This window comes from Lutjanus erythropterus, chromosome 16 (genome assembly GCF_056507025.1).
Source record: "Lutjanus erythropterus isolate fLutEry1 chromosome 16, fLutEry1.hap2, whole genome shotgun sequence".
Taxonomy (NCBI): Eukaryota; Metazoa; Chordata; class Actinopteri; order Lutjaniformes; family Lutjanidae; genus Lutjanus; species Lutjanus erythropterus.
In genome coordinates, this window is record NC_139332.1 from 36,906,405 (window position 1) to 36,931,020 (window position 24,616).

The 24,616-nt window shown below is 39.1% G+C and overlaps 1 protein-coding gene across 1 annotated transcript in view; it reads right to left on the bottom strand.

The window, feature by feature from the left end:
- Positions 1-13,141: 13,141 nt before the first annotated feature.
- The window catches only part of LOC146313582 (cell adhesion molecule CEACAM5-like), a 30,106-nt gene continuing 18,631 nt past the window's right edge, over positions 13,142-24,616 (bottom strand). Inside the window, exons 9-10 of the mRNA XM_084739605.1 lie at positions 15,195-15,237; positions 13,142-13,329 (exon numbers count right to left, since the gene is read on the bottom strand). Of these exons, the coding sequence (XP_084595731.1) occupies positions 15,219-15,237 (19 nt within the window). The 3' untranslated portion in view covers positions 13,142-13,329; positions 15,195-15,218. The remainder of the gene's footprint in view (positions 13,330-15,194; positions 15,238-24,616) is intronic.

Sequence of the window (24,616 nt, forward strand, 5' to 3'; positions counted from 1 at the left end):
ACTAGGGCTGACCTGAATGTGTCCAAGCTTCTACTGTTGCCATGGTAATCAGTGTCCAAACCAAAATTTTAACACTTTGTTTTGTTAAAGAGAGGAATGAAGAAGGAAAATACTGCCAAAATATCAAATATCACAATAAAATGTCTCAGTGCCGTAGTGAAATGTATTGATTTCTACTGTGACATTACAATGTTGATCATTTAATTTAATTTTATTCTTATTTTATTAAATAAAAGGGTTGCTAATTACTGCTGTAGTGTTTTAGGTTTGCAACTGCACAAACATAATTTTAATATTTGTTTCCAAAGACAGTTCATGTGCATGTTTAGGTCATGACAGCTACTTTCTTTTTTGTTAAAAACAGAAATCAGAAGCACTTAAAATGAAAAACAAATTTTTTACGACCAAAAATATCTACACATCATGTTTATTATTTAATAAAGGACTTTTTTCAAGTCAAAGACTCTTTATCGTGGCGTTATCATTCCTCAACTTTTTGGTGTCACTACATCTCCACAAAATGTGATACCAGCACACAAAACAGTGTCTATGAGTGAAAAACCATCCTCATGAGGAAGTGTTTCTGGAAAGTATGAATTTTCTGTCATGCCGACTCCTCTGCTGAAGCTTCATAGACCTACGGATGGTATTCAGGACAGGCCTTTATGTGAATGCTGAACAGAGAGGGACACATGGGGAGAAGTTCACGTCATGTCTCAGATATTGTGAAGTAATGTTACTCCTTAAACTGTGCCTGTGTCAGCAGATCTGTATTTACAGATGAATCACAACTCAGTTTGTCTTCAGTGAGCTTCCATACCTGTGAAACAGAGAGAAGATGCTTTGTGTTTTAGCTCTGAGTTATTATTCTGCCATCCCACACAACAAGGCTGTCATTACCCTACCCTGTAATCACACACACACACACACACTCACACACACACACACACACACACACACACACACACACACACACACACACACACACACACAGGTCCAGGTAGAGTGTAACCTGCTGCTACAGGCCCACAGGCTGCTCTCAGTCACACACAGATCTGCTCTGCAGGGTGAAAACATCACACTCATTAGTTTACACTGACGGTGTGTTTACATTCAGTCTGATGGAACTCTTTCATACATGAACAAGTTCTGCTAACAGTGACTCTCTGCAAACACAGAAAACACACCAGCAGTCAGCCAGCCTCATTCACACTGAGTCATACAGTGACTCACCACTTTTCAAAATAAAATGATTTGTTAAAAATGCCTGAAGATCAGTTATCCTTGTGTGTTTACATTTCTGCAAGATTTATTTTTCAGATGGTACATAAAAGGTGACAAATAATCAAAATGTGGTGCTGTGACTAATCCAGAGTCAGGTGATATAATCAATATCAGTTTATTGTTTTTATTATTAATTTCTCTGAAATCAGAGAATTTAAACTTTTTAATGTAAAAAATTCAATTCTCAAAGTAAATGCAGATTAATTAAAGTCGATTAATTACAGATTAATCATTGCAGCTCAATGTGTTTTATGTTTGTTTGGGTTATTAGTTTGTCCAGCATTTCATTCCTTTGTTTTTCACAATTGATTGATTGATTGATTGATTGATTGATTGATTGATTGATTGATTGATTGATTGATTGATTGATTTAGAGACAAAAAAATGAAATTTCTTCTCAAAGCATTTTTTCACTATAGAGATCATAATAATGAATTGGCAGGTGTTTGTGCACTGTGCATGGTAGTATATCAATCTTTATATTCAAATTGTGATCCTACTAATAATCCCCATTTTTACTAAAAAATATCTGTAATCTGATTACATCTTTTTTTTTATCTCTAACTGTAATGGACAAGAACCCTTTATGTAATCCTGTCACATGTAATCCATTACACCCCAAACCTGGAGATAAGTGCAGGGATTCTTTTAGTATGTCGGTGTAAGAATTAGAATTAAATCATCTTTATTGCCACGTAGGTGTGAACATACATTGAATTTACTTTACTGCAAGTCAAGAGTCATAAACTGAAAACTGACAATAAAATATAAAAAAGTATTACAAAAATCTGTACAATGTGTTATTTAAATTCAAGAGCTGTGCAAGAATGTGCTAAATATTCTCCGGGGAAAAAGTTCACAGTTTGCAGTGTGAGAATATTTATGCAGGACAGTAATCCAAAAAAGATGTCAGTTAAAACAGTGGATGTCAAACAGGTGGAACACAGAACCGACACAGATGAAGGGAGGCAGGATTAACAGCAGAACTACATGAACATGATTTATGTGGGTTGATGTGATCATGCTGAACTTTTATTTCACTAAAATTCTACTATGATCTTTTGTTAATAATTCATTTAAAATATTTATATACTGTGGGTGTTGACTGTAAAGTTCTTTCACGTTCTGAGGGGGAACAGGCCAGGAAAGAGTTTGAGAACCTCTGAGATCAAAGTGAACATGTGTGAAAGTATGTGGTAGTACACTCTTAGAAATAAAGGTGCTAACTAGAACCATAAAAGGTTCTTCAGCTTGAACTCACAAGTGAACCCTTTTGGTTCCTGGTAGAACCTTTTATAAAGGTTCGACTTGAAACCCTTTCAGAAAGTTCTACCTAGAACCATAGGAGTGAGTGGGTGGGGGGTTTTATGACCCCCAGAATTAAAGATGCAGGGTGCAACTCCTCCAACATCCTGAGGCAAAACAGGAAAAATGCAGTTGAAAATTACCAAAGACTAATAAAGTTCACTGTCATTCAAAAGGACCACAAATAAAGTTTATATTACTTGTAGTATTTGCTTTACGTGGTGAGGTGTCGTGGGTGTGTTGTTGCCTTTAAGCGAGGTGTGTGTGACGCTGTCGGGCAGGTTTGTTGTGGGACGTCTCAGTGAGAGAAGAACCAGCACAGCCACAGAAAAGTGCTTCATGTTGGTGTCCTGCATCAACCTGTTGGGGTTTATTTCACAGTAACGACCTGCTCACTGTACATTATACCTTACATAAAGAAGATTATCAACAGCTTTCAGCCTAGCTCAAAATCTCCGCCACAGTGGCTTTGGTTAGTCACGATAATCCCGCCCCTGACATAGCAGTTTTTATACTCTCTTGGCCCAGCCCAAGACTTGGTGCCACTCTGGAACCAGTTTTCAGGACCAAGAGCTGGTTTGTTGGTTGTTGAAACAGAAAGAACTGGTTCAAAATTAGACTCTGGCTCCAACCCAGAAAATGCCAATGTGGCAATGCTAACAGGCTAATATTTGGCAGGTACAATGCTTACCATGTTCACCATCATAGCTTAGCACGTTAGCATGCTCCCCCTAGTTAACCTCTTCAACTCTGCAGGGACGTCCATGTCTGCGATCAACATTACTGTCTTTCACACCAGTGTCATGATAGTTTGATAAAGATAAATAACACTCCAAAGAGAGGCTAAATTCTGGCAATGGAAAAACTGGCACGGTGATCGTTAAACAGTGTTGAGCAAGTTGTTGAGGAAGTGTAATAAGTTACTTTACTTATTACTTGGTATCAAAAGTAATTATTTAGATTACTGATTATATTACTATATAATTCTACATTGTTGGCAGCCTTGTTTCATCCCAAACAAACTGTTGTGGTTGTTGTTAGCTGTCCTGATGTTGACTGTGGTGGAAATGTTGGTGGAGCCAAACAAACTCAACATATTGAGAGCAGCTCCACCTGTGGACAGTCTGTCTCGCTCCCTCTCCCTTATCCATCCTCCATCTTTCATTTAGCTTTTTGGCGAACAGCTAACATGTCTGCCCTGACCTCATGTATGAGTCGAGAGAAGATCCTACCAAGGTCAAAAAGTGACGCAGTCATCTGACTCACTGGATGCACACTGCATAAAGATGTGTTAGAGCCTGCAGCCAATCAGGGCCTGCGTGCACGAGCCTCAAATACTTGACTTTGCACCGTTGGACCCTCATCCTTGTGTGACTTTTTTCAAAACATTTCATAACATCACCAGCAGGGATTTAATTATGTAAAAAAAAGAACAATCTTTTAATTCTAAGAAGCTGCACAGCAGGTGTTTATAGTGCTTAATGAGTCAAGACACTTACTTCATGGTGTCATTCATCAAATAAATAACAATCCAATAACACAAAATATGTTTAACATCAACAAGCATATAGTTTATTGACTCATTCCTCTATGTCATGTTTCTAAATCAAGTTCAAACAAGGATTAATGTACAAAGCATGCCTGCAAGAATTCCGAGTTATTGCATTTGTGGACATACAAGACAGCAACTAAGTGAGAGGTGAGCAGTGGAGCACAAACAGAAAAGCAGGTTTCGGAAGAAAAAATTGAAAGAAGCAGCTGAAAATGAAAAAGCAGCTTCTAAAACTAGTTTCCTTTCAGATAGTTTCAGAAAGATGAAATAACAAGCATGACTTCTTCCTATAGATGAGTGAAGGAGAGCATGATAATGAAGTAAGTAGAACTTATTTATTATTTATTTGACTAATAATCAACCTACACACTCCTACTATATTTTCATCTGTGTGCTGTGACTGGTGATATTTTCATCGCTAGCTTGGCTTTCCTGTTATGACTCCTCTTGTATATCACAGCGGTCTGCATGTGCATGCCTTTATGTCTTTTATTCAGTGTTGACATTACCTTATATTATGTAGGCCTATGATTATGATGGGCAGGACCCAGTTTTATGATTTTGCATTGGGGCCCAGCACTGACTCGTTACGCCGCTGGCAAAAACCATGCAGCTTTTTGCATGAAGTATAAATGTGTTATTTTCACCTGTTTTATTTGAATACTTCCGCATACTGTGGTCCACAAATAGAGTGGTAATCACATTAATTATGTCTGATTGGAAAGCTGAGACTCTTGTGGAAGCTGTGAGTCCAGTTGTATTCATGTGTGACAATGTTCGTCTCCATGGTAACCATTTCATTGTGTTTTTTGAAACTTGACCACACTGGATAAAATGATCTATTGTGACCTCTAGGATAATCGCAGCGTCGTGAAACTTCACAACCACAAACTAGAGACCCGGAGCGCTCAGTAGATGGATGGCTTTTATTTATTTTGACAATAGGCAGGTTTCTGAGCAATCCCCACATCAGAGGTGTCTGGCTTACAATCAATTCTTATAAAAATCTCAAAATATCAAAACATTTTATTCAAAATCACAGTATGAATTTTTCTACAGTGTTCCTCAAGGTGTCAGTGTCTTATTTGGTAGTTTGGAGGGATTGTTGATCATTTTTATCTGATTAAATTTTGCACCAAATCTGCATAACGAATGGTATCAACCCAAAAACTGCAGCACCAACTCAAGAGACATGACAGAGCATCATGGGATCACAAATGACAAAAATGGGTCTATGGTAGGGAGGGAGGGGAAGTGGGCAAGTACAGCTGAGGCTGATGGGAATGTCATTAGTTCTGCAGGTAGTTGGACATAAACCAAAGTGTTGGACACGTTAAAATGATGGCGCTAGATCAGAGGATAGTCAGAGGATTAACAAAGTTATTACAGTTCATCCTGTGGGCAACATGAATAAATGAATCACATTTCATTGCAAGCTGATAAATGATGGGATATCTTTTTTTAAGCCCAAACTACAGGTGTGAACTTCATGGCTGTAGTGAGGAGCTGAAGCTGGTGGGTTGGCGTTGAGGAGGGAGTTTTTTCTGGTTACGTTTTCCCGTTTAGCCCCGCCCCCTCCCTCCCTCCCTGCAGGATCTGTGTTGACTTAAACAAGGTAACACACATTCCTGACTAAATGCTGCAGGCGTGTTCAGTCCTGTCAGCAAAACCTGATTCAACACACACACAGAAATGGGAGAAATGTGTGTGTGCAGAGCAGCCGAGGGGGGGCGTCTCCAGTTTTATTTGAGGTTTATTTAAGGTATTTTAAGGAGGATTTGGACTGAAGTGACTTTTGCAAATCTAGGCCAGTTTTAATACTCAGAGTCTCTTCATGTCTTTAACTCACCCAAGTCTAAAACTTTAAATGTATTTCCTAAGAGCTTTCCTAGAACCTTCTCTGTTGTACGACAGGTGACTCACTCCCTCACACATCAACATGAACCCTCCTCCTGTGCCTGATTGGATAGACACACATCTCACTGTGCTCTGATTGGTTCTTGCTTTATTTTTGAACATTGAAACACTGTGTACAACTGTGTTGCCTCTGAATTTTGATTTGCATTCAACACATAGCCTGTAGTGCTTCTGGTAAAAATGAATTTGCCTCTGAAGATGTTACCACAAAGTTGCCAAAAGGTAATGTTAAGGTTTGGGTAAGTTTAAAAGAAGCAGTCAGTTAACCTAGCCTAGCATAAAGAGTGGAAATAGTGAGAAATGGTTAGATTCCTGGTAAGGATGAGTCTTGCTATAACAATATCAAATTTGGAGAGATTTTACTGCACAGTTTGTTTGTTTTTTTAATGACTGCTCTTTCTTAGACATTTTGAGACTTGTTCTGGATGTCACACTTCAAAATTTATTACATTTCTAGAACCTGTGACCAGGGCCTCAAAACTGAAAAGCAGTTGTCTTACTCCTTGAGCTAGTCAGTCCAACACAGTCCAGAACCATTTTTTAGTCTTTTTTTCAGACATCAGACTTCAACATTCACTAAACCTTTCTTTTCCTTTCAAAATTTGTTTTGAGTTTTATTTAGGCCAAACCCAAAACATATTCACTTGTTGGACTTAAAAATCCAGTAGGCTACAAATGGATTAAACTCACAAACTCTGATCTAACAAGCAACTGTCTATAAACCTGAGCTACAGGACCGGACTGCTAAAGGTTGGTTCGTCAGTGTTTTGAGTCTTCCTCAGGGTGTTGCACTTTAAAAAAATCAAACCCTTGGCTTCATACACTGTGAACTGTCCTAGTCCTCGAGCTATTCAATCAAACATGCTTAAGCTCCATTTTCCTAACTTTTTCAGTCTTTTCTTTGGACTTCAAAATGTACTGAGTGTTATGAGGACTCAACCCTCAACCAGCAAAGCTTTTAATCAGCAGGTACTCAGTCAGACACAGGATTTCTCTCAGAACTCTGGACTCTTTCCTCTGGGTGTGGGACTTCAAAAAGAACTTTTTTAACTGAGGATCAAACCCTGGACTTTCTGAACAGCCCCCTTACTGATTAAGCCATTCATACAAAGACAACATGGGCTTCTTTCTTACAACTTTTTTGTCTTTCCTTGGACATCAGCCTTCAAGATACACTAAAGCTTAAATCTGAGGCCTCACACTGAGATTTTCAGACAAAAAAAAGAAAAACACAGATCATCTAAGCAGTGTGTTATCATCCTGAGCTACTGGGTCAGACAGTTAGTCTTTCTCTGGTTGTTGTGCTTAAAAAGCAACAAAAATTCTCGAACCTATGAACTCAAAACTTTAGAGTAGGTCTCTTACTGCTTGAGCTACTCTGACCAACACAGTGAAGGGCATTTTTTAAGGCTTTTTAGTTTTTTCTTTGGACACAAGTCTTCAAAATTTACTAAAGCTTTGCTCTGGACTTCAGGATGTCACAGAGTTGTCAACGGCAAAAGTCACAAGCTTCACGAAAAAAACACAGGCAGCACTGATGGACGGAGGCAGAGCTGACGGCACACCTCACTGCCTCGAGGCAAAAAAGCCACTTTAAGTTCACCCTGATGGAAAAATAACATTTAATACAGAAAGCATCTGCGTGTGTGTGCAGGTTATAAAGAAACTCAGTTGTGTTTTTTTCTTATTAAATCTGTAATGACAGATGTCAGGAGAATAGAGCTGACAGCCAGTTAATCCACAGATTAACTTTTATCAGGTGGATTTATGTGGAGGAAAGATTCAAACTTATACTCAATGCATTAACACCTGGCAGCAGGTCAAAGATCACGTGTCAGCGAGAGGTTTGCATGTGTGAATGTTTGTTCACTTCTCCGAACGGATGTGCAGTACATGTCGCTAAAGATGAAATTAACAAAAAAAATATCCATTTAACAACAGTAATTAAAAGAGCAAAAGGTAGAAGTAGTGAATTTAGTTTGATTCAGTTTCAAAGTGGATTGATGAAGATTTTTTTTAAGTACAGATTAAAAAGTAAAAAGTTGTCCTCCAAGGGACATTTTTACTTGTTGCATCATTTTTGTCTTGTTTTGTGACATCTTTTACATTGATTTAATCTTGTGACGTCTTTTCTTTTTCATCTGTTTACGTCGTCATGTGTGATACGCACTGATGAATACGCCAAGGAATCATATTCATGTGCTACTGCTCCATCCAGTCAGGTTGAAATCAGTGTTAACAGAAGGCTACACAAAATAAAAATAGTTAGATGCACTAAAGTAACAAGCCTGTTTTGAAAATGTAATGAGGAGAGAGTACAGATATTTCAAATGTAGGGAATATGCTCAAGTACAGTAACCAAGTATTTGAACTTTGTTACTTCCCACCTCTGGTTTGTGTGTGTGTGTGTGTGTGTGTGAATAATCAGTATTTACCCCTCTGTTGGCATAAACAGTCGGTGTCTTTATGTGTGCTTTACATTGTGTGTTTGTGTCAAATGCGGCCGTGTTTATCGAAACCACAGAAGTCATTCACTCACATACAAAACTCATACACACACACACACACACACACGTGTTTCATGCCGGTTTGACAAGCGAGGTGCCATCCCAGTGATGACAGCTTGTTTACTTCTGCCTACAACCTGAAATCATTCATATAAAGGCAACATTTAAAAAAAAATAAATGCTGGCTTATTAAAAGCTAAACACATTAAAGGTCTAGTTCAGATTATTTGAAGTGGCACTGCATCAGGTACTTATTCACAGTCAGTGTATTACCTACAGTAGATGTCGGTCATCGTGCCTCCAGTTTAGAGAAGCAGAGGAACACATGCTGTGGACAAGGTGAGCAGCAAAAGGTATACACTTAAAAAAGTAAATATCAGTTTTGGTGTACACTATACTTAGAATATTTTCATATAAGCCAAATATCACTAACTCCTGATTTTGGCTATGGACTTTGGTTGGTTTGGAGAGAATGATGATTGGGTTATATAATGGCGGTTTCCTATCAGAAAAAGCTGTCTGATGGCAAAGTAAACATCTAAATATAGTGTTGACTGAATTTACTGAACTAAAAATGATTTCTTGTTTTCAACAGGGGGTTTATTTAGGATGTTTTCTTCTGCAAAGATGAAGAGATACATCTCCCTGACACTGATGGTGTGTGAATGTGTGTGTTCTCTGTTTATCTAGTGTGTGTTGTGAAGCAAAAAGATTATCAGAAGGTTGGCCTGACCCACAGAAATCGGGCGTACCAACCACGCAAGCGGCTTATTCTCTATCTCATACTTCCATCTTTGTGCAGTCTCAAGAATTAACAACAAGGTCTGTCAATCAATGTGGACATCCTAAAAGCTAAAACAGAGATGAAATAACTTGAGATGGAGGGTTTTCACTGTGTGTGTGTGTGTGTGTGTGTGTGTGTGTGTGTGTCAGGGATCCAGAGCAGTGGGGTCTTCCTTTCTTTCGTCGCCTACCACGCCCTCGTCTCCTTGACAATACACACACACACACACACACACACGCACACACACACACACACACACACACTCACACAGGTATGCATACACACAGACAGCCAACAGTTTCAAAGAAAACACTCCCTTCTTTCTGTGATTGGCTGCTTTGAAGATACACACACTCTGATTGGTTGTTTTCTTGTTTTAAACAAGTGAAACAGAAGCCTCAGTTTCAGGGTGTAAAATAAATAAATAAAAACACAACAAATAAGTCAAAATTAGGAAAATAAGTCCACAACTTTTATGGCTTTACAAAGATGTTAAATTTCAGAAGAATTTCACAGAGGGGACATTTATTTCATCTTTGAATATTTTTTTTTTTACAGGAATTTTGAGACAGTTTCTGTAAACATCAACAAAACAAACAAGCATTTCTTAACAAATTAAATCATGATAAGGAATAAAAACCCCACATACCCTCACGAAAAACTGTTTACAGTGTATTGATCTCTTTTATTTACATTGAGGGCAGTTTCTCTTTAAGGCTGCTTGTGTTATTTTTGGAACACATACATGTGTCTTCAGTTTAGGACCACAAAAACTCCATATCTACATGTTGTGTTGTTATTAATACATTCTGTGCTGTGTGTTATCCCAAACTGGAGACATAAATATATGCCGAAAATGACACTATGTTTTTAAGACTTTGTTAAAGTCAGTTTCAGCATCTTCAACTGTGAGTTCAGGCTGAAAATGCACAAACTGATAAAAACATAAAAAAAACTAATGAGATTTTGAATGTGTGACCTGCAGGCCAGCTATGATCTTCAGCTCCAGTTATCAAGGTTTCTTTTAAACAAAATAAATACTTTTCTCACTGGAGATCAGTGCATGATGAAGCCTGAGATCACACACAACCACTAACCACAAAAACAAATAAAAAATAAAATCATCAACCAGCTCAAAGCGCAGGATAAATTATCTGAGGTTTGATGACAAAATACCCAAGAATAGACGTGTGATCGGGCTGAAAGCTCAACTTCAAATAATACAAAAAGTGGTTTGATTTCTTTTACATTTTCAGGTGTGTTATTAACCTGCACAAACTGTAATTTAGTTCAGCAACTTCTGTCCAATTGTGGCAAAAACAGTTTAAAAAAAACTCAGTAGCACCGCCCTGAAGCTCACCAAACTTTCCCTCCAAAACCCAAAGAATGTCACCGCCAACAAACAGCTTCCCGCACTTTTTTTTCTTTCCTGTTCACCTTCACCTCACTGACTCTCCCCTGCGTGTTGAATCTTGTCCGTGCCGCCTTAAAACATTTACCTCCTCCCTTCTACTCTCATGCATTTCCACAGAAGACGACGTAGAGTTAAACAAACACTGAAGAGGATCCTGGACCAAGAAGGAGGGGAGGATGAAGGTGAAGCCAGAAAAGAAAACAGTCCAGAATCACAGCAAAGATTATGGAGAGACTGTGTGTATCCATTTCTAAACTTGTCAGTGGTCTCTGATGGACAAACTGTCAAAAATGTTTTGTCCTTTTGGTCTCTGGAGGGGCGTGTCTGTCTGTGACTGACAGCAGCTGACACAGTGCCGGTGTTACATACACCATGCAGAACAAGACACAACGTAAACAACCTTGCAGAGTAAATGTCAAGGGCAGACTGCATGTTGTTAAAGGTAAAGGCCAACTCATGTGTTCTGTGTGTCTGCATTGATCCGATGTGGTCCTTCGTGCACAGCCCAAAGTTTGGGCTGGTGCACACTCTTGTGAACAAAGACTGCTATGAGTGACAAAGACGCAATCCAGAACTTGGCGGTGTCTCGCAGATGCTTACATACATATAAAATAGGTTTAATATCCAATCGTGTCAGGCACAAGGAACCATGCAACAGCTGGATAGGTGAGAGCAAACACAGGCTGCATGACAGGAGGAGTCAAGAGGGAGAGATGGAACATCACCGGAGCAACAGCCAGAAAAACCCAAATATAGAAAGTTTATATTACCACTACTACTTTTATATATATGTTTATATATGAAAAATTTGCAAATAGTTATTATGAAGTAATAGTAACAGAAGGAGGACAGGTGTGTAGTATGAATGGAACAGCAAACTGCTGATTTCAAAAGTCCTGTAGTGCGCATTTCTTCTGTAATTGTTTGGTGGCTCGCTCATAAAGTTTCATGTCAGTGAGTTAGTTTAAAAGGAGACTTTAGCATGAAGTTAATGTGGGTTGGATGTATTAAAAGACCTGGACACCAGACCTAAAGAACGCACCTATTCAGTCCAGTGAGAACTGCTCATCTGACTCATACGGCAAGAAAGTTTTGGATCTTGTGGGTTTACTTCTAGAGTGTTGTGTAGCAGGCTGCTGATTGGCTCAGTGTGACCATCTGCTCTGCCTATGATGCAACAATGATGTCACTCCTTTATGCAAGATTTGATTGGCTGTATTAAAATAAGACAGACTGATACCTGAACGCCATTTCATCGATTTCATGCAAAACTAATGTAAAACCTGTCTGCTTGTATTGTGATTTACTTTTCAGATCATTATCATATCAATGAATAAATGAATAAAATGCATTATTATTATTTTTAGCAGTACAAATTTTATGAAGCATTTTGTAACTTTTACATTTTGTAACATATTTCTAACTTTGTTCTGTTATTGTAGTTTATGATATGTGTCTTTTTTTATTGGGTCTATGTTTTGTGTTGCTGCTTACTTAATGATGTCACAATGTGATCCAATGGTAAAAGTAACTACTTCAAAATGACCTTTGTATTTAACATTTTTGAAGCTCGAAGCTCAGTGAAGCTGAATGTTTGCGTGACGACAACAGAAACATGAAGGAAAGCAGCAGGACAGAAAGTGAACGAAATAAGAAAAATGCTGAAAACATTTTGTCAAACAAAAAAAAAAAATCTCAACTGGCAAAATATGAGTTCAACAGGTGTGTTGGAAAACCTTCTACATGTGGTGAGAATCTGAGGTTTTCTGGATCAAACTGATCACCATTAATGCTGTCAAGTACAGAGAAGCTCTGAAACCCTTCACTGCACTTGAAGCACCCCCCATCAGGTAAACCCCACCCGGCTGAGACAGAGAGGGAGATAAATCAAAGCAGAGAAGCTTTTACAGATATTATTTTTACCCAGAGTCCTGCATGTCGATGTGTGTGGCCTCTGTGATCAACCAGGCATCACAGTCCTCTCATGTTCATGTTCGTGTGTGTGTGTGTGTGTGTGTGTGTGTGTGTGTGTGTGTGTGTGTGTGTGTGTTTCCTCCTCAGGTTTCCTGCAGATAAAGAGAGTCACTCATCATAGCCATCAGTCCAGGAAACATCTCTGGTCGCACACAGAGTTTTTGGTGTTTTTAGTTTCCTGAAGGAAGCGGTGAGTTGGACAAAAGGTGACAGAGGATGTTTGTTGACATCAGGTAGAGGAAGAGGAGAATAAGAAGAAGAAGAAGACGAAGAAAAAGAAGAAGAAGAAGAAGGGAGAGAAGGCGGGGGATCCAGTGATGGTGGACGAGTTTATGGTGAGAAAAGCTCAAAAAACGTTAAAAAATCTGAATAAAAGTGAAGATTCCAGCTAATAATCCAAACTGTCCTTTGGGTGAAAGCAAGTTTCCGTCGTCCTCATCAGCCAGAGAAACACAGAGAGAAAGGGATGATGGGAAAGCTGGCTTGGGGCGAGGGCTTCACAGGAAACCAGCTGGATCCAACTGGACGCTGCTCCCAGCTGCACAGATGGATCATGGGAAACAAAAGGGTCAGATGTTTGGACTGGTATCTCCTAAAAAGATGAGGAAGAAAAAAGAAAATGTTATTTTCATGAAAGGGAGCGTAGCGCTGTTCTCGTGTCAGCTGTGTGCAAGTTAAGCATTTATTAAAATGTTATTTTTAAAATGTTTGAACAGTGCTGACCAATCAAAACGTACTGTGTGTGAAAAAGTTGAAATGAAGAGAAGCAGCAGTGTTATATGACTGAGTCATGTTGAAGTCATGCATTTCTTTCTTTCTTCAAGGGAGCAGAGTTTCAGTTTCAGATGACTGTGTTTATGAGAGGGAGGACGATGCTGTCAGACTGGTATCGTATCAGAAGATACTTAAAGATCTATATCGGAGATCAAAACATGCTATGAAGCCATGTCAGGCTTGTAATATGATATACAATATTACATCATTGTTCTCAATTTCTTAGAAAAAAAAAATGTTGTGATTTTGCAGCAGTCTGTACCAAAAATGATGTTTTCTTAAAGGGATAGTTCACCGGAAAACGACCTTCAATCAACATGAGGAGATGATGACTGAATTTTAATTTTTGGTGGTACTATCCCTTTAAGCTAGCAGCTGAATCATAATTAAGCTGGCAATTAAAAAAATACATTTAATCAGCACATTCTGGTGATTTTCTGTTGCTGAACAACTTGAGTGAATAATTCTTTCAGAACTGAATATTATTCAACACAAATGATTCTCCGTCTTGTGACAAACACACTTTGTATTATATTCATAATCTACATTAATAACTGCTGCCATGAACTTTCATTCATGAGTTCAGTCATTTGTACTTTACACTTGATGTTTGAGTATTTTTGTATATATTTGTGTATCTGTATGTATGTTTGCATTTTTTCTTCTTTTATTTGACTGTATTTTGAATGTATTTAGAATTTATATTATTTGTATTTCACTTTGTACACTGAGTTCAACCACAAACACTTGAATAAAGTTATATGTTGTCTTAAACATGTTTGTATCTTCTGTATCTCATCTGTCATCTTGTGTGGGGACATCAAAGAACCCCCCCCCCCCCCCCCCCCCCCCCCCACACACACACACACACACACACACATTTCCTTGGAAACACCTGAAACGCTGCAGGTTAAAGTAGCTGCAGGGCTCAGACACACAGACAGACTGTGTGTGACGCCACTTTACAGTCAACAGTCTTATCTCAGAGTCACACACACACACACACAACACATATAGATACTTAAACACACACAGGACTCATGACCCTGCTCCTACACACACACACACACACACACAGACACACACACAAGGCTTTGTTTGCTCGACCAAGTGGAGGCAGGAGCTACTGTTTCAACACTGACTGCACACAGCAAACACACACACACACACACACACACACACACACACACACACACACACACACACACACACACAGCAGTTCCTTCAGGGACATGATAAAAAACATGATAAAAAAAAAATCTGATCAACAGGTATCCATTTCTATCCTAAATGGACGACAAAAACAATGAAACGCCTCTCTCAGTGGTTAATCAATTCATTTCAATCACTTCTAAAGTTCTATGGGTGTTTTTAGGGGCATCTATTTATTTTGCAAAAAAAAATGTATATTATATATAATATTTGCATTTGTATGAAGACAACCAGCAGAGGTGTTGGATAAATAAATAAAAATTGGACAAGTGACAAGTTGTCATAACTTGGCATTAAAAATGACATAATTCACTTAATGACATAAACATAAAGACTTCATGCCACGTCTTCTGCACAGCCGCTCAAATAAAGAGAGAGAGAGCCTTTCTTCCAACAAGTTTCGGGTCATATCTGATTGAGGTGTTTGCATTCAGTTCCATTCTGATGAGTTCAGTAATGAGAGTCACTCACCAGCAGTGTGCAGGAACTTCTTCTTTAGTACGGAGACTCGACCCTGAGGAGAGAAAACAGTGATTAGAACAGCAGCAGATGACGTGGTTCTGCAGAGAACAACATTATCACTGATGATGATCTTTACTCGGGCTGTGAGATCAGCTGTTTACGGGTTCGCATGGTACTGACAGCCAGAATAAACACGATTAAATGCAATACAATGCATGACGTTCAAACCGAGATAAACTCAAAGCAAGAAATCAAATGTTATGACAAGTTATCACTAAAGGATAGATGAAGTTTTATTCCATTCTAGCACCAAACTGCACCGTGTTGATTTTACATCAATATTTTTTATTGTGTAAATTAACTTCTGTGGTTTGTTCATCCGATGACACTTCTGTCTGCCAGAATAAACATTTCCTTGACACACTTTCAGAATTATGTCATATCATCACACACACCTAAACACACAAACACACACACACAGACACCACAGAACAAGGAGGTAAAAACATCTTCAACTCTGAAGTATGAAGACTTAAAGGAGCTAAGACTTGCTTATTAAAATGTACAAAGAAGCTGCTGCTGCATATTTAAACAATTCAAACTCTCCAAAAAATCCTAAATTCTGTAAAAACCAAAATACCCCCATCAGCTTTCTGTTCGGGTGTTTTGAAGTATTTTGTGGCATATTTTCAGGAAAAAGAAACAGAAATGGATAGATTTAACGGTGTGTGCTCACAACATCTCTCTCTGTCTGTACCTTAGAAAAATCAATATAAGTGTAAGTGTACACTATATTTACAATATTTTCACCACTTTATTTTAATGTCAGACAGAATCTGGGACTTGAAACCTCCGCTAAATAATCCAAGTATCTCTTTCTCCAAACCAACCAAACTTCTTTGGCAAAATCAGTAATTTTACCTCACAGAAAACAAGAGTTGCTGGTCTACCACTGCCTCCATCTGTTAGTTTCTTTATGTTATTGTGTGACTTCAGCAAATCTGAACTAACCCTTTAAAACACCAAAGCTGAAAAATAACATGCAAGAACTAACAGATGAACCAGCAGCTCCTGTGTTCTGCAGGGTTTGGTAGATATTGATCAGATTAGAAATAATAAAATGATGGCTGAAAGTTAGTTTAATTAGTGAAAATGCACAAACTTTCCTTGTTAATTTTAGGTCACATTACTTTAAACCTGAAAATTATTTGTGACACTTTGTTGTCAGAATTTTGTGAGTCAGTCCCGATCACATTTTTTACAGTTAAGTCTAAACTCAGTCAACTTTACTTTTATATTGTGACTGATTAAACTGTTCTGAATGTTTGAGCTGCTCAGAATATTTGTGTTTATTCATCTTGAAACCTTCCATTGACTGAGTCAGAGAGCGAAACAAAGTCAACATCAGCCAGAAACTTTAAAAATACCTTTTTGTTGAGTCACTGAATCTTATCAGAGAAACTCTGATACAATTTTTGGGCTGCTGATACAGGCAGCAGCGAAGAGAAAAGAGGTCAGAGTTCACAGACAATGTAATACTGTCAGTAACAGTGTAAGAGGTCAAAGGTCAGATACACACAGTGGTGAGGAGTAAGAGCTGAGACAAAAAGAAGAAGCAGGGGCAGAAAAAAAAAGTCAACAGACTGCCCTTCAGCTATTTATCGATTTTACAGCACGTCTTCAAAAGAGAAGAGTTTACACAGCGGAGGACAAAAAAAACATTAGAGGCTCCATCAGGGTGGAAACATGTTTGTTTGTCTGCAGCAGCTGTCAGAAGAATACAGAACTTATTGAAGAAAAACAGCTGAGCAACAGAAACAGTGGAAGGTGGAGCTGCAGAAAATGTCACACGTGTACCAGTAAGGCTAAAGTGACAAAAAAAAAAAAGCTTTTACAAACTTTTTTTTTTACACTCCCTCAAATTCTTCACTGCAGGTGCACAGATCGTGTGCCATGAATCACAGGTAGAGACACATTGCTCACATTTTTGCAACAGTTGCTGCAATGAAAGATGAGCAAAACACATTCACACACCTGAATCTGTAAATCAGTATGTGAATCAGGGCTGAAAAATTAATCGAAATATTATCAAAATCGCGATATGTCCAGTGCAATATCCAAATGGCAGAAGCTGCAACTTTCTGATGAATGATTTTGATCATGAATCACACTGCAGTCACAATATCTGTCATAATAATCGCAATATGATTTTTTTTGTACCATAATGTGCAGCCATACTATGAATTCATGTGGAAGAGAGCTGCAGAGCTGTAGGATAGTTTCTCACAAATGATGTTTTTCTTGGACAAGACGTCAATAACTGAAACTGCTTCGATGCACCGCTGCACGAGTGTCAGATGCTGTTTTTTCGCTCAAACGTTCCACGTGCTCTCACTTCTGTACGGCGTATCTGAGTGAAATGTGGAGTGAAAGTGATTCATGCAGGGGACAGGCACTGCTCAGATCAGGGAACTCTTTTGACCAATCAGAAGAGTTTGTTTGTGCAGCAACTGACTTCAGATGGAGCCACGCCCACTTCTGTATAATGACAACCTCAATAACAAGTGTGTGACAGTTACAGTAATTTGGAAAATAGTGACATGGGGAACTGAATGAGATGAATTTCCTGTTTATCAGTGTTGAATCATGCAAACATTCATTGTGTTAAAGAAGGAACAGGGCACTTCAATTTTAAAGTAACTACAAATTTTATACAAACAAAAAAAGCTGCACACATCAGATTAATATTGTATTGCAGGCTTTTTATTGCGGTATCGTACCTTGAGTTTATGGTATCCATATATCACTAACTATTGATGATAATTGATAATAACAGTCAGTTGAAGCCTTAATTAGAATCACACACATACGTTTGTATATTTTATGGTCATTATTTTAAAGTGAGCCTGTGTAACTCTGGCTAAAGAGCAGCATGATGATTAAAAGCGATCATACCATACAATGCTAACACATACAGTAACAGTACCATAAATTTGAACATTAGCCTCCATAAAGTCCTGCTCATAGCAGAGCTCATAGAGCTGCAGCAGCAGAGCAGGGTGTGTTCTGGTGCTTCTGAAGGGAGCAGCAGTGCTGCAACTTTAGAGGCGAAACCGAGTTGAGGCAACAGAGAAAGGAGGTAACCATTGCGGCTTGTCTATGTAGAAGAACAGAACAGAATTCAGATAAAACAAGTGGAAAACAAAAGAGAAACTGGAGGGTAAAAGAGAAATGGAGAGCCGTGAGCTGAAGAAGACGAGTGCAGACATGACAGTGACATTCCTGCCATAACACACACGCCTCGCCCTCGTTAGGCAAACAAAAAGCTCTCGTTAGGAAACAAAGATCGGTTCATCCTCAGATGCACGACTGAGGCCACGACCAAGTCTGAAAAGATGCTCCAGAGGTCAAAGGTCGCTGGAGAACATGTTCCTTTTGTGTCACATTTAGGAAGCAGAAAATATCCGGGATCATTTGTTTCTGCTGTCTGAAACAGACTGAACAGGTGAATCCAGGTGAAACATTTCACTTGTTCCTGAACATGTTTAAAAATCTCATGTACACTCACTTTATCACAGTTCACCTTGGGACCATTTTAATGTGTTTATTACAACAGAAGTTCCTCTAGATCCCAAAAATACTGTAGTACCATAAAATAGTGTTAGAGTGTTGGGGTGAATGTACACCCTCACTATCGCTTATTCTCATTAGAGCTGCACAATTAATCAATATTTTATCAAAATCACAGTATGACTTTCTGCTATTTTCAAATTGCAGGAGGTGCAATTTTGTTAAAGGCAAAAATAAGTCAAAAAGCTTTTAAATGAATGAATGTGATGAGGCAGAGATGTCCTGTTCTACATCTTCATTGTTCACGTTTAACCCATCAAATATATTTTTATTTCTGAACCTAAAACCAATCAAAAACAAGCTGCAGCAACAGTTGGTCACATCCCGTCAAATCCATCTGCGCTGCTGTAAATAAAAGCCATCTGCTGATGCATTTCTGAAGCTAATAAAGCTGGGTGGTAGATGTGAAGCCTGCAAGAAAATTCCTAAATGTCCAACGTGTAATTATGACTGAGGGGTGTGACGTGAACGGGTTTTCCCAGTTGGCAGCTTGTTTTTCAGGAGGAAGAGACAGAGGAAGGGTTTCGAATCACTTTGAACTGATTGGTCTGATGAGTTTTCCATGAAATGCTTTTGCTTCATTTAATTAGACTGAACAATATGAAAAACATGCAGGTTCCCATACTGACGCATACTGACACTAAGAATATACATGTATGTCAGCAGCCATGTTACATGCAGCAGTTTCCTGTAATTATTTCAAAATAAAGCTTTTATCTTCAGAGTCAGTTTAACAGATCACAAAGCGACCACAGAATGAAAACACAAAGTTAATTACAGGCTGGAAACAGGCTTATTTTATGTAATTTTTTCTCTTCAGGGTTAAATTCAAAGTTTATGCTTAATGTTTGAATGCAGGAACTCTGAGTAATGTGACCCGTGAAGAGACGAGCAGGGTGACTCCCCTCCAGCTACAAACAAGCAAATGTCTCCAACAGTCAAAACGCTGCAGCAGGCGGCTGCTGGGTCACAACTTCACTACTTTTTTTGTTTTATAGTTGTCAGATTTTTTCTTTCTGGATAATTAAACTTTTCCAAAGGTAAAAAAAAAATCAACAAAAGACCAGTAAAATCACTGAACTGGTCCAGTAGACATCTGCAACCAGTGACAAGGTCCTGCAAGTTGTTTTAAGAGGACATGAGCCAAAAACGCTGGGAAACCACTATGCCAGTTTTAATGGTAGCATACAAGTAAAAATACTACTGCCCTGATGTTAGGCGACAAATAGTATACACTAATGAAAACATGCTGATGAACACTATACTTCATTTCTGCTGCTCATTTAGCGTTTTGCTGCGGGTGTACAGTGACAAATGAAGTTTGTGTGGTCCGGACTTTCCGACTTAAATGACAGGTGTGAAACCACCCCAAGACCAAACAAACCTACAAACCTAAAGAGGTGGTCTCAGTCCAGATCAAACTGAGGTGTGGTTCAGTTTGTTTCTAGTGTGAAAACAACAACCATCCACTTTTGGATGGTCCAGACTTTCATATGGATTATAGGAAGTTCTGGCGGGCTATCGCCATAAAAAACACACCAACGTCAGATGCACGCTCATCAACAGTACAAATCAATGTCAAGTATGAGGAGACGCAGCTCATGCAGGTGATGACAGGTTGTAGACGCGTCATGTAGAGTTCTTTCATGTGCTCACATAATTGCAATGTGAAACCAAATATAAAATGTAACAAAAAAATGCCTGTCAAGGCCCGATGCCAACAGTCCGAAATGGAACCAAACCTCATTAGCTAATTTCAGCCCAAACCCGACTAAATTGGGGAGAAAATAAGCCTGTGAAATGTGTGAGAAATAAGGCCTGATCCAACCCCAACCTGCTCGGTCGCGTTGGGTTCGAGCACAGATCTCAAGCTCTACTCAAAGTCCACTTATGATCTTTTTCAATGGATTTTAGATTAAAATTAGACTTCATCACTCATTCCTTGCTGGACAGGAGACTGATCTGGAAACTGATGACATCAGACCAAAACCACTCCCAGCATCCTCTGGGATGAGGTCAAAGGTCATCAACCAGGAGTAAGGGGATGGCCAGGGGAAGATCAAGGAGGACACCAGAGACAATCTTCATACAGAGACTGAGTTACTGTCTGTCTCCACCCAAATACAATCACCAGGTATCATGTGACAGCAATTCCATATGACACCCGAGCCTGCTGCATTTGCAGGATGAAGACCATGAAATGCAACTGAAAGACTCCAGAACACTAACACCCCCCACCCAATCACTGAGGGAGGCGGGGTCCACCTGCCCGTGACTGACAGCAGAGTAGAGGAATGCAGTCAGACTGTTTTTAAAATACCGAAACTCACACACAGACCTAATCCTGGCTGACAAGGCCAGGTTCAGCGAGAGGGGGGAGAGTGTGTGTCAGTTTGAACCACACTGAGTTTTTCAAATTAGACATTTACTATTCCTTTGTCTAATTTAAATGACAAACATTGAGAGTTGAGACGTTAAAAATCTGTGAATATTTTACAACTTTTAACTACAGTCTGCAGTTGACTGTAACTACAGAAGAAGTAGTATATCAGGTCATGATATTACTGCATACTGAAGATTATAACTGTGCAGTCATCTGTAGTGTGATGCTCATGTTAGAACTGCAGTGCTGCACAGAGTTCATCTCCTGTTTTATTGTTGTGTCCTGATGTTTCAGCCCAGTCCAACACCAAAGCATGTCATAGATCTGTCAACACATCCTCGCTCCTAAACGGCAGAATAGGTTGATGGGAAATGACTCCCAAAACAATGTATGACGCTGCAGAGAACCAGCGACAGGCATATCGGACCATAAGTATGTGATGTAATTCATGTTGCAGAAGTCACGTGACATTAAACACAATTAACGCAGCAGCCGTTTGGTTAGATTTAGGAAAAGTCGCATATCACCAAGTACTGTTTTCTACGAACAAACCAAACTCCATTGGATAAATCGGTAATTTTACCTGACAGAAAGCAGGGCTTACTGGTCAACCACTGCATCGATCTGTTCGTTTGTTTGTGTTATTATGTTGCTTTGGTGTTTTAAAGGGTTACTTCAGATTCACCAAAATCGTATGATAACACGAACAAAGCAGGAGTAGACCAGCAACTCCTGTTTTCTGTGAGGTAAAATTACTGTTTTTGTCAAAGGAGTTTGGTTGGTTTGGAGGCAGTGGTATTTGGCTTATATAACTGGTTTCCCATCAGAGGAAGCTGTGTGACAGCAAGGTAAAGAGGTGAAAATATTCTAAAAGTAGCGTACACTTAAACTGATATAGATTTTTTTTTTTAAGTAGGTAATAAATCGTATTTCTACTTCTCCTGTTTTTCCAAACTGGGGCCTTGTTAACCTCAGTAACCCTAACCCATTTACTGGAGGAAATAATATATATAATATACTATACATAATAATCTGAACTATCTCTTTAAATTCATGCATAGCTGAAGGAGCTGCTTTTAAAGTTTCTCCCACACTTCACTGTAAATACAAGTGAGCTGCTTCATTAATCTGAGCGTTTCTTTACTGTTAGCAAATCCGCCCTCTGATAAATACAGGTCCTGACTGTTTACTGATTTTATCAGTTAAATCCTGTCGTGAACTGCACACGGTCTTTCTCAGACATGGATTGGTGTGTTTGGAGCAGGTGTTTTCAGTTTGTGGTACGACATGAGAATTTCCTCCACCTGCAGATCTGCAATCTGCTAATTCCTTTTTTATTTAGGTTTAAAGTTGATGCGGGCTCCAGTCTGAACATCCGAGACGAGATCTTTACTTTGATTTCCAAGCACACGTCTGTGTCTCTCTCATGCCTCCGTACAACAGGTGTGTTATTGTAACCTGCACAGAACCGGTTTAGTCTGAGACCTTCAGGACAAGGACATTGTTCTGTGGTGAGGTCATTTTTTTCTATAAAAGACGTGTTTTTAGAAGGCCTTCAGTTCAGCTTGTCTTATAGGATTAACATTTGTTCCCACAGCTTGATGAGAACAGTGCTGACAGTCACTCCCACACACACACAACAAAATATATTCAAGTGGCCATGATATACACAGCTTTATCTACTCTGATCTGTGCAGGTATGAAAAATAACCCACTCAGTCATGGTTCAATCCTCAGCTCCTCCTGTCTACATGTCAGAGTGCCCTTAAATGTTACACTGAACCCCTGATTGCTGCTGACGGGTGTCAGGATTGAATGATTATATCACAGATCACAACAACAAAAAAAAAAGCTGACAGTGTGCACAAATATCCTCACATGAGTGACACTGAGATATAGTCCGCTATTGATTTTCTGATTTATTTTGAATTAACGCAAGGAGGAGCCTGCATCTTTCTGGACATAAACATGTTTCTGCACGCTAACGTTAGCTTGCTAGCTGCTTTGTGTATGTCGACATGTTACTGCAGCAGAGCTCTCTTGTAGTCGTCTCTCTAGTTGTCCGGATGGATCCATAAACTGCCTCCAGACAGTCTTCAGCACTCTTTTTAGAGGACTGAATATTGTTTGAGACGCAGACCAAACAAACGGGCTGAAAAACAGGCTGAAAGCAAATGTACCAACCACAGGTTTTTATGATGGCAGATATGTGACTTCAGCATGATTTCAAAAGCTGAACTACTAATAAATCCATCTGCCAGTCTGGAAATCTGTTTAGGGAGTGACTGTATAATTTATCTGTATAAGCCATGTACAGATTTATACAAATCATTTCGTAAGAATGGTAACACATGCGCACGCAAGCGCAGGTATTTTCCGATTAATAGCTCAAAAGCTTTTAAACAGTAATAAGCCGTGAATCATGTACAAGACGCCTCCTGTCTCTGTCTGTTTGTCACTGTACTGTTAATGTAGGCTAACAGTTGTTAAAACACCTGTAAAGCAGAGTGACATGTAGTTCAAAGTGCCAGTGGAAAGCCTCTCTACTAGTCAAGTTACTTGGTTAGTCTGAATTAACTGTTGTATAATTTTCAGTAACTCCAGAGTTCACGGTGGGTAATGTGTGTAGAGTTTTTACTGAACCTTTTTATAAAATGAGACTTTACTGTTTGTCAGCGGCTGAAGTCATCCTGTGTCTTTAACGCTGCTGTCAGCACTCTTAATGGCTTTTCTTAATACTTCCCTGCCATCCGGACGTCTGACAGACTGTGGTTGTGTGTGTGTGTGTGTGTGTGTGTGTGTGTGTGTGTGTGTGTGTGTGTGTGTGTGTGTGTGTGTGTGTGTGTGTGTGTGTGTGTGTGTGTGTGCAGGTTATCACAGGGAAGCATCTTAATGTCGGGAGTTGGCTCAAAGTTGTAATTAAAGTCCTGCCTTCCTCATCTTTGCATCTCTTTGACTGACTTTGATTTTATCTTCTACTTGCAAATGTGAATTATTCTGGAATCTCTCAGTTCATTTTGTATTTTCCAAGCGTACCTAGACCAAAATGCCCCTGCCAGCTGGATCGACCAACAAAGTAACAAAACAAGTGACGCAGTACTTAAAGACACATGTAAGTCGGGGCAGTGCATGGTCCATTTTCAAGCAGCTTTGGTCACAAAATTTCTCAAATTACAACTTAACAGTCACTAAAATGGGTTTCTAAATATGCTTAAGGTGAGAAGTAGGCAATGTATTATCAGAATATTGTTTCATATTTGATGAAAACTGCCTAATCTGGCAGTTTAATCTGACTAACTGTGATAGAAACAAAGTGCAGTGCTGTCACCCGCCCTGCACGCTCCATGGTGTGCTGGAATCTTATACCTGAATTATGAGCAGGAAACCTCATACTTTCACTTACTCTGTGTGAAAATCT